Raw genomic sequence first — 11,474 nt, forward strand, 5'->3', positions numbered from 1 at the left:
TTAATCAAATACATATTTAAATATTTTTAAATAAAATATTGTAAAAATTATTTTTAAAATTTGCACCTCTACCATGTCAATCTTACCAGCGTGACAAGACAATGCTGTAATGTCACTCCCACTAGAGTTAGAGTGATAGTATTATGGTGCCACACTAACCAAACCGATGTTGCAAAAACACTGTCATGCTAATAGATTATAATGTGAGAGTGGTTAAATGGTGTAGATTTTAGAAATAAGTTTTCAGATGGTTTATTTTAATAAGGGGATGCTAGACAACATTGTTCCATCCACACCACCATGTACGGTAGCTTGGTTCTTTTTCATTGTTCACTCGTTGCGCAAGACACCCAAGCTAGCTAGGTAGTCATCGCGTCATCGATGTCTTGCTTTAATCCTCTTTTTGTTGCTTGAGTTTTCTGTATTTTTCATCAAGATGTGCATTAGCAGAGGGGATATAGATTCAGTGATATTGTCCCGTGACATTCTCGATGATATTATATCATTGGCATGTGGGTTCTGCATGTGCATGGACCCACGTGGAGTCTACATGTCAGTGACAGAATGTCACCGAGAATGTCACGGTGCAATGTCACTGAATCCTCGTCCGTAGAGGGAGCAGCAAGCGTTCACAAGCTCATCCGTTACCTTAGAGTGAATATTTTATAAGTGGCCCCGTACTAGCCATTGCTTATCCATTACCTGAATTGGATTTTTCAATCTTTTATCATTTTCAATTTATTTTTATTATTAACTTTGAGATATTTTAAGGTCTCATTTATATTTTATAATATTATCTTAGTACCAACAAGTATTGTCAATATCATCATGGTATCAATCGTTATTAATAGGGTATCAACTGATATCATGCTAGTATCAGTTGGTACCAACTGAGTATCAGCCAGTATCATCATGATATCAGCCAGTACCGGTGATGTATTATATTTGATACATCATAAAAATTATCCCGTTTTGAAATGGGCTACCGTATCAAAGCAACCACTTTTATAAATATTTAAAAGATGTATTTATATAAAAAAACAATTATGGACTAGCTACGTCTATACCACTAAGGAGAGTTGCATGGTTATCCCACTAAAGGGGCCCGTTAGGCCCAAGACCGACTAACTAGTCCAAAGTGTTTGAGTTGTTCTCAAACCAAGATTTCAATTTTTAAATATAGTAGAAAATATCTAAATGGTGTGGAGGATGAAAGGGACAAAATGAAAATGTTAACCCATAAAAACCATTTCCCACGGTTCGAAAATCAGATGGTAAAATTCTTTAGTTCGGCTACCAAAGAGACAATAACATAAGCATATGTACAAAATATATAAATATATATTGTGCATATATAGCTGTGTGTATACGTGGTGTGTGCATTTTTCATGTAATTGCAAAAAAAAAATCTTGGACGAGAAAAATGCTAGTATGACAATTAATGATGAGAAAATTAATTGAGAAGAAAAGGCTGATGATCTGTGTGGATCTCCCAATTTTATTTTAGCATTTGCATGAAGAGAACCTACAGAAAATCTAGTTCCAGTGTGTCTAAAATTGGACGGTCATGAAAATTTTCCCGTTTGTCTGCCAAAAATAGAATGCATAAACATGTATATAAATACAGGGTGCATATTTTTCTGTGAGCGCAGGCAGCGTTCAAAACGACTTACCAGTCGAGCAGCCACGTTCTTACTAGATAAGTTTCATAATTGTCACATAATTACTTAAACATTCACTATTACAAACTTAAAAAATATATTCATTTGTATTTTAAAGTTTTTTATAAACTATTTTGTAGTTTGAAAAGAGTTCCCATGATAAGCAACTAGCCATAATCACCAACAGTTGCCCAAAAATTAATCCCCACAATCTTCTTTTGAGCCATCCAATCAGATTTTTAGTCCTGGGATATGTTGATCTTTTCAACCGATTACTATAAATTGACGCTCAACAATTAAAAAAGGTGTGTATGCCCTAATTTACCTTAAAAAAGACAAAAGTGAAAAATTGTTTCCTCGTCCACAAGTCACTCCATTTTCCTCTGACATGGATATCGAAAGGCGACCTCTCCAATTATAGATATGGTGTTGTTGGGATTGTATTTTTTCTTATGACTGTTTAGGATTATTTTTATGGTAACTTTTCGCCTAGAAACTTAAAAGCTTAAAAGTGGGATCTATATTGGGATTTTGTTGGTGATGTTCATAGTCTTTTAGGTAAGCGAGAAAAAAAACTTTTAGCGACTCATGAGGCATACCTTTATTAGAAAAGAAAGTGGCATGCAAAATGCACGAGTGATTTTAAACTCTTAAGGGGCTAAGATATTGTGATTCATATTGTCAATTTTTTTATATAAGCGATACTGTCGATGATATTTTTGATTATCTAGCCATATGATCAGCTACTTTATTTAATTATTTTGGGGACCCATCTTATATGTAGTGGCGGGGACCCATCTTATATGTAGTGGCTGGACTTAAAGGGGAGAGGCCTCAAGCTTCAGCATCCTAGTCCCTAGAGATGTGATAAACTAATCCATAGTGAGAGGGTTTCTATTGGAGTAGTAGAGTTGTATGAGGGATCGTTTGGTTCATAGGATTTTCAAACCACAGAAATAGATAAAACATAGGAATATTGTAGGAATACACATGCAAAACAGAGGATTGAAACATATGAATTTTTTCTTCAATGAGCTAAATAAAGAGGATGGAGTGGATGTTTTTATTCCTATGGAATTAGTACATTTTAGAGGATTTGTACATGATTCCTAAGGAAAATTTTCTTTTGAATCCTGTGAAACGAATGAATGAACAGTGCTTATTCCAAAGGAATAGATATTTTCTATGGCTTTCCTCCGAAACGAACAGGCCCCTGAAAGGATAATTGAATTGTCAATTTGAAAATCTTTTGTTATGTTGCAGCCCACCTAAGTCCTAGCCAGTTTTGTTTGTGAAGGAGATGACTAAGCGACACTAAATGCTTGGATTGGCAAATATTTGTAACTAGTTTGATTGCGGATAAAAATTCTTATCCATGTAATCGGTCTTTTTAGCTCTACTCACTGCTTAGCGCTTCAGCGCGTGCGCGGCTGCGCGCTGCAAACCCTAGCATTTCTTTCTTATAGGCTGGGTCATTTTGCTGAGGAGGTTATACTATTGGGCTAATTTTAGATAGCCATAGGCCCAATTGAACTACCTCGATATTTAATCAGCCGTGAAGTTATCCGTTTTTCACGTTGATTGTAGACTTTGTAGTCTGAGATAAACCATTTGAATATGCTGAAAGGAAAAAACAAAAACAAAACTTAGCCGAGAAAATAAAAATGCAAGACAGAGGGAGAAAATATTTTGGAGGAAATGACGAAAATAGCCCTCACCCGCGTGAATGCGTGATCCATCCGGAGCTCCGCGCCCTCTGGCTTGGCCGGCTTCACCCCTCCGCCCTTAAACCCCTCGCCATGCCGCAACTGCCCTCCCCTCTCCGCCGCCTCCTCCCGCTCTCCCAAACCCTAGCCGCCGCCGCCCCGGCCCCGCTCCTCCACCTCTCGCGCCGCCTCCTCCCCTCCCCCTCCTACTGCTGCTACATCCACGCGCCGCACGCGGGCTCCCGCTCCTCCCCTCGCCTCCTCCTCGCCCACCGCGTCCAGGCGGGAGGAGGAGGAGGAGGGCGCCGCGGCCACCACGGCCGCCTCCGCCTCCTCCGCCGCGGGAGCAGCACGCTCGGGAAGAGGAGCGAGGAGAAGATGGGAGGCGGCGAAGGAGGGGAGGCGGAGGTGGCGTTCAACAAGACGCGCGCGGAGGGGAAGGACGGGAGGAAGGGCAGGAGCATGGAGCTCAAGAGCCGGAAGCTCAATCCCGTCAACACCATCTGCTACGTGCAGGTGGGGCGTCGTGATCGTCACTCCCGATTGCGTCGTTAAGCTTCAGCTCAGCGCGATTAGTTGGTGGCTATCTGCGTTTTATGCAACATTTTGTTGTTTTTTTTTTCCAAAAACGCGAGGATGGCGAACAATGCAAAGCACGGGAGTTGTTTTTATTAGGAAATCAGTTTCTATTCCTATCAGCACAAGTTACCACCTGCTAGAATTGTGTGTTGCTGATTGCGCATGTTGGTTTCCTTTATGACTTAGCGATCACAGTTAATTCCTCGGCTTACTCGGGTTTCAGTATGTTGATTACTTTTTTTTTTGTTTTTTGCTTTGTAAGAATGTGCATATGTCACCTTTTCTGCTGGTCTACCATCTGCATAGACTAAATTGTTGTCCCAAATTGATTGCAACATACGTCCCATTTAGGTTTAAAGGGAGCATAGCATCTGAACTAAACTTTAAACCATTTTCTCTTATTATCTACTACCTCCGTCCAAAATATAAGCGTTTCGAGGTTGTTTAGCAAATACTAAGGTAAAGTCAAAAGGTTCCCTATTAGTCACTTCAATGATCATTTTTTGGATTTTATTTTTCTTAGATTGCCTTTCCAAGCACCCGATTGGCTCTGGAGTCGTTGGAATGATTGAAATCATGTGAATCAATACAAGAATACTTGTATCGTAGTACAAAATTTGAGTCCTAAAAATGCTTATATTTTTGAATGGAGGGATTATGCGCTAAGAAAATAATAAAAGAATATTTTTTGTCATGATGTCAAAGTTCACCTGAGGATAGATCATATTAGTGCCACCCGATAACAAATTGGTACAAATGATTCAGAACTTCAATGCTCTGATGTTTATGTTGTTGATAATCACTTGTAGGAGTTTTTATTCTTGATTTCCATAACCTGTTGTAGACCAAAAATACTATGTTGTCAGAGTCTTGTGGATGCTGCTGCCGCAGTGCCAGCAGGAAGAGCAAGCGATCAAGTCGAGTTAGTTTAGCCAAGGGTTCATAAAACTAGATATGAACACCAGACCTAGAATGCGGTGGTTCTAGCTGTTTCTGTGCCATCCCCTTCAGAGATAGTTCAGTTAATCTACCCCCTTCCCTTACCCATGAGGACATGGACAAATGCTTTTCTATTGGTCTTACCGCTTTGTTATTGGCTTCTTGCTGTGCAGGTCCTTGGTACAGGAATGGATACACAAGACACTTCCCCTTCCATTTTACTCTTTTTTGACAAACAGAGGTTTATATTTAATGCTGGCGAGGTATGATCTGCAGCAGCATGAAATCTCTCTCTCTCTCTATTATTAACATACTTATGTTCTAATTCATGTGCTTAAGTGCACAAACTGTTTATAACCTATACTCCAGTTGCCTTGGGGGGCATTGAGTTCCATTTGTCTTTTTTTTTTTCAAGTGTAGTTCTATTTACTTCATTTATTTAATTTTATCATCCTTAGCCTTTCTGTCATGTCTTATTTTGGTGAACTTAAAGTGCTCAAAAGCAATCTTGCCACCTGACAGGGTCTTCAACGTTTCTGCACTGAACACAAGATAAAGTTATCAAAGGTATGATGGGTCCTCCCTTGATCTACGTGCAATGTACTGATCATTTATTTCTTTTGTTCTTTTTTCGATTGTGTCTATAAACCTGTAACCAGCTTACATGATGATTATCCATCTCCCAGATTGATCACGTATTTTTGACTCGTGTATGCTCAGAAACTGCAGGGGGACTTCCAGGTAATGTAAACTTGATCGCTTTATGTACGGAATTGTTTGATGAATTGTGACTGTACCATGACAATTTTTTGTTTCTGTTCCTTTTTTTACCTTCCATTTTTATAGGGCTGGTGCTAACTCTGGCAGGCATGGGAGAGGAGGGCATGTCGGTGAGATCACATGATTTCTTCATTCCCTGCTTTTCAGTACTAACTAATTGCCAAACTCATTCGGTTGTATCTATTGTATTGTTCCCTTTAACTATATAGGTGAACATATGGGGCCCTTCTGACCTAGACTTTTTAGCTAGTGCAATGAGATCATTTATTCCAAATAGAGCAATGCTTCACACACATAGCTTTGGTGTGGAACAAAATGTACCTTCACAATCTAAAGATGCTACTGTTATTATTGATGACGAAGTAGTTCGAATATCTGCAATGTTTGTCAAACCAAGATGCAGTAACGAAGCCAGTTGCTTGACTGATACCAACGTGAAGCCCGGTGATACTGCTATAATTTATGCATGTGAACTGCCAGAACTTAAAGGAAAGTTTGACCCTGCTAAGGCTGCTGCCCTTGGTCTGAAGCCTGGACCAAAGTATCGCGAACTTCAGCTTGGTAACTCTGTGCGGTCTGATGCATTCGATAAAATGGTTAGTCCTGAATACCAAGATATTTAAACTCTAAGCTGCTTATAAGATCGCAAACAGTATTCTTTGATTTGTTCTTTATAATACGTTCTTTGTTGATCTGAACTTGAGCTTTTACCACCAGGTATACCAATGCTTCCTGTAGGCAACCTAACTTCTTTTTCTGAGGCTGTTATGTATACTGGTTCATCTCAATGAGGGTTTCTTAGAATATTTTTACGTATAGATTGCTGATGTGATATTTTGTTAGCATTTCAATATTATTAAACACTAAACTAAGTAGTGTCACCTGACTATCTGCTGTATTTTCCTTGATAGCATAATTTAAATGTTTTACGTAATTTAAACTTAGGATGCAACTTCAAATATTAAATTACAGACGCCAGATAACTTGATGAAAATTTCTTATGTAAAGCTCATTTCCTTTGCCAATTTCTAGGTCCATCCAAGTGATGTCCTTGGCCCGTCGATTCCTGGACCTATTGTACTTTTGGTGGATTGCCCTACAGAATATCATATGCACGAACTATTTTCCCTGCAATCTCTTGGATGCTTTTATGAAGATTCTTCCAGGCAAACAGGGACATCCAAGAAAGTAAATTGTGTAATCCACTTGGGCCCATCTTCTATTACTAAAGCTCTCGATTATCAGAACTGGATGAGAAGATTTGGTTCCGCACAGCATATCATGGCAGGGCATGAAATGTGAGTTTCAGTTATGTTCACCTTTTCTAAGGCATATCGCAGCTCCCTATAATTGCTTTACCTACTTGTGTTTGAATTTACATTAAATGGTTATAACTTGTATATCTTAAATTAACTATTTTAGGAAAGAAGTGAGAAGTCCACATTGTAGAAATATTTAATCCAGATGGAATTGATGTTTAACAACTATGAGTTTTTCTTAGTGATCACACATTTTGAAGGTTTATTTGCTGCCATATTGTCTTGATCAGTTCCTAATTGATAATTAGGGAAGTTATGTTTGTTTCACTTTCTAACATTTTCCCCCTTCTGTAAAATGCCATTTTATTATTATTGTATACTATCTGGTTATCTGCCTTAGGATTTTAGGTCCCTTGGTTATCACCAGTATAGTATTACTACCAGTCTTGCATGTGGATGCAAGTGTGGCACTTCATCATATGGGTTTACGTGACAAAAACCATTACAAATACCACCGTTTGTTGGTTATGATCCAGTTTTAAAATTTGAGCATGTCAACCTGTACAGTGAACTGTTTTGAGAGTTTAGGGTCAAATGATACATTTTGAAGTTTATGGTCAAAATTTGACCCCCGTGAGACAGCTGTAGTTAAGGTTTCTTAAAATGGACTTTTTCCTTCATTATTTCACAACCTGAAACATTTTGTTGGTTTGTTTTTTCTCTTTTTTCCCTGCTCATAACATAAGGCATTTTGACCAGCTAAAACCATACCCCAATCCTAATCCAAATATATGCCAAACAAAGGAAAACTCACAATCCAATATTCCAATCCAAAATTCACTGTTCATCTCACATTGTCTACTTATCTCATTCCCACCGTGAATCCAAACGCCATCTTAGATTGGATCAGTTACAATTTGACATCCAATTTGATGGGATTTTTTTCCTCTTATGTGCAGTAAAAACATGGAAATTCCTATCTTGAAGGGTAGTGCAAGGATATCATCACGTCTTCATTTTGTGTGCCCTCATCTCTTCCCATCGTCTGGATTTTGGCCTGTGGAACTTGCAAATGATGTTGATTCAGAGAAGAATAAGGTAACTTTGAGTGATGTACAAAATACCATTTTCTTAAATGTGAAAATACAATCTGCTTGTATACATGACACTTTCTTATCATTCTTCCAGACTTCTTTATTGCAAGCGTGTGAAACTGTGTCAGCAGCTAATCTTCTGAAGGTATGGTCAAGTGTATAACCATGCTGTATTTCCCTTTTAGTACTTGTCACGTGAGTATGCCTGTCAACCTAGCTGGAATTTGTATTTCTGGACTTTGTGATGAAATAGCTTCACTGTCATATATGGATGTGAAAATCCAACAGATAATTATTGTCTTGAAACTTCACACTTGTCAACCTATCACACTAACAAATTGTGATAAAGTAGCATTTGTAGATTATCTTTCTATACAATGCAACTATTTGTATTTGTAACAGTGCTCCCTAATAACTTTCTATGATGAGTATACTGGCCATTTTCCATGTGTGGGCATGAATTAATAGTTCAGTTGTTTTTTTTTTGCTTATTTTCTCTTATTGGAAATTTGGGCTCGAACATATACACCATGCAATTATGTTCCATGCCATGCTATGGCACATGATTACAATTAGAAGCCGAGAAAGAGATTCTTCTCACGAAATATAAAAAAGAGGCTGAGGGGAGAAAGGAGTGATAAATCATAAAATATGTGCATCATCTCTGAGACCAATTGCTGTTGCTGGTTCAAATTCGTTTGGTTCAGTACAATGCTGATTAATTAGTGGGTTTCCGTTTTCAGTTTCATCTTCGTCCATATGCCCAACTGGGACTGGACAGAGCTTCTATACCTAGTTTGTCTTCTTATGGAGATATTGTAGATGAGCTCTTAAAGGAGATCCCAGATATTGAAGAAGTTCCTGAACAGATTAGCAAGTTCTGGCAAAGTAATGCAAACCAAAATACAATGCATTCAGCTGGCAAGCATATGCTCATGGTTGAAGAGCCATGGATTACTGAGAATTCATCTGCTTCTAATGTTGTAGACAGAGAGAGTAATTCAGGCAAGCTACAAGATGGCACTCCATTGAGAGAAAGTGACTGGAGAAAGCACCCAAAGGACAATCCAGATATCCCTTGCTGTGTGGAGAATGCGACAAGAGAAGATATGGAAATTACTTTCCTGGGTACTGGTTCATCCCAACCTTCAAAATATCGGAATGTAACTTCCATATATATTAACCTGTTTGCACGAGGAGGTATACTTCTTGATTGCGGTGAAGGAACTTTAGGGCAATTGAAAAGAAGGTTAGTTCTAACGGACTTCATTATATAATTGAAAAAACACTGATATTTCATATATGCAGTCCTAACACATCTTTTTATAGGTTTGGTGTAAGCGGTGCTGATGAAGTTGTGAAAAGTTTGAAGTGTATTTGGATTTCACATATTCATGCTGATCACCATACTGGTTTAGCTAGAATTCTTGCTTTGAGGTCTAATTTGTTAAAAGGGATAGCTCACAAACCCTTGCTTGTTATTGGACCAAGACCACTTGAAAGATTTCTTAATGCATATTCCACACTTGAAGATCTTGACATGCAGTTCCTAGACTGCAGGCATACTTTAAAGCCTAGTATAGAGGCTTTTCTCAGCGATAATGTTACCGAGTCTACCACATCTCAACTTGAAAACACTATATTTGCTCCTGGAAGTAGAATGGAATACTACAGCCGGAAGCCTGCAAGTCCAAAAGATACTACAGCTCTTGCTAATTTGAAAGAAATTCTACATGAATCAGGTTTGGAGGTTCTTTACAGCGTCCCTGTTCTGCACTGTCCTCAGTCGTTTGGGGTTGTTCTGAGAGCCAAGGAGAAGGTGAGCAGTGCTGGAAAAGCTATTTTAGGATGGAAGGTTGTATATTCAGGTGACACAAGGCCCTGCCCAGCTCTTATAGATGCGTCTAGGGATGCCACAGTGCTAATACATGAGGTAAGATGAACATGATTTACCTTTTGGGTAACTAATTCCATTGATCAACTTGATATCCACTGCCATTTCTATCCGTTTCATGGTAGCTATGCTTTTTTGTATATTCCTATCTTTGAGTGGTTGGCATCACTGCTTATGCTCCAAGATGGTTTCCAAAACATATTATTTATCCCTTCTGTTTTTTCTTCCCTAACCTATTGTCCTGCACCACATATTTCACTCCCCAATTTATGTCGACCACAAGCGCCATCAACAGCTATTTCAAATTTTAATATTTCTAGATGTAGAATGCTCTCTCCTAAAGTCCTAATTATTGGGGATGCTAATTGTTGTGACCCAAAGTCACGAACAAGAATGCGAATAGGCGACGAGGGAGAATTCTCCTCGCCTATCCAAAGTGAACCCCGGCGTAGAGATGCTCAAATACTCTAATGGTGTATTATCTAATTAATTTTGTTTTTGCAAGGGGAGGTATTGGCTTTTATAGCTCGGGAATCCCCTTGTATAGTTACAAGAAGGACACCTTAGTTTGTTATACAATGCATAAGGCTATTTTGTTAATATATATGGTATATTGGGACCACTTTACGAGCTGTCGCCAGCGCTTGAGTACTGGTCCTCGGGCATCTCGAGGGAATATCCCATGGAGTCGTAACCAGCAAGCTTCATCTCATTACTTCTCGGACACATACATACAATCTACTCATAATGCATATATACTACAATCTACTTGTAATGTACATGCATCACAATATGTCTGTGAAGCATATACATCGCAATATGCTCATGAAGCATACACGCTAGAATCTACACAATGCATATACGCCACAACCTACTCATAATGCATATACAACATGCATACACATCACAGTATGCTCATGAAGCATATACACCACAATCTGCTTTACCTCACTTAGGCGAATAGGGATAAGGTGTTCCTGTATCAACATTAATTACTTAATGGCTATGATGATATTGCTTGTCTAGACTGTCTTTATAATACTCGTTTCTTCAGGCAACATTCGAAGACAGTATGAAGGATGAGGCTATCGCTAGGAACCATAGCACAACAAAGGAGGCCATAGCAGTGGGCACATCAGCGGGAGCATACCGTATAATCTTGACCCACTTTAGCCAAAGATACCCTAAAATCCCAGTTTTTGATGAGGTTGATATGCAAAAAACTTGCATAGCGTTTGACCTGATGAGTGTGAATCTCGCGGATTTGCCCGTACTGCCGAAGGTTCTGCCTCACCTGAAGCTTTTGTTCAAAGATGAGATGGTGGTTGACGAATCTGATGAGGTCCAGGAGGCTGTTATGTACTGAACTGGATAGAATATAATGTACAATATTCTTAAATAGAACATTTTTTTGACCTGAGAATCCAATCGTAGACAGCATCCATGAGAAATTACTGGTGAGGCCAATTACCCTGTAGTCAGATAGAATAGTGTATAATTTGTTTTCAATTGTAATGTTAATTTTTGGCGTTGTTTTCTGCAATACACATTGTCGACTATTT

General features: G+C 38.8%; 1 protein-coding gene across 1 annotated transcript; it reads left to right on the top strand.

Annotated features, from left to right (window-relative positions):
• The first annotated feature begins 3,501 nt into the window (after positions 1 to 3,501).
• Positions 3,502 to 11,474, top strand: LOC102701877 (tRNase Z TRZ3, mitochondrial). Its single transcript, XM_015842224.2, has 13 exons — positions 3,502 to 3,883; positions 5,059 to 5,148; positions 5,408 to 5,452; positions 5,572 to 5,626; positions 5,732 to 5,775; positions 5,875 to 6,261; positions 6,698 to 6,963; positions 7,884 to 8,022; positions 8,113 to 8,163; positions 8,762 to 8,906; positions 9,006 to 9,267; positions 9,348 to 9,951; positions 10,967 to 11,474. The coding sequence occupies exons 1-13, from the start codon at positions 3,746 to 3,748 to the stop codon at positions 11,276 to 11,278; spliced, it is 2,538 nt and encodes an 845-aa protein (XP_015697710.1). The 5' UTR covers positions 3,502 to 3,745; the 3' UTR covers positions 11,279 to 11,474.

The sequence above is a fragment of the Oryza brachyantha genome, chromosome 1, assembly GCF_000231095.2.
Source record: "Oryza brachyantha chromosome 1, ObraRS2, whole genome shotgun sequence".
Classification (NCBI taxonomy): Eukaryota; Viridiplantae; Streptophyta; class Magnoliopsida; order Poales; family Poaceae; genus Oryza; species Oryza brachyantha.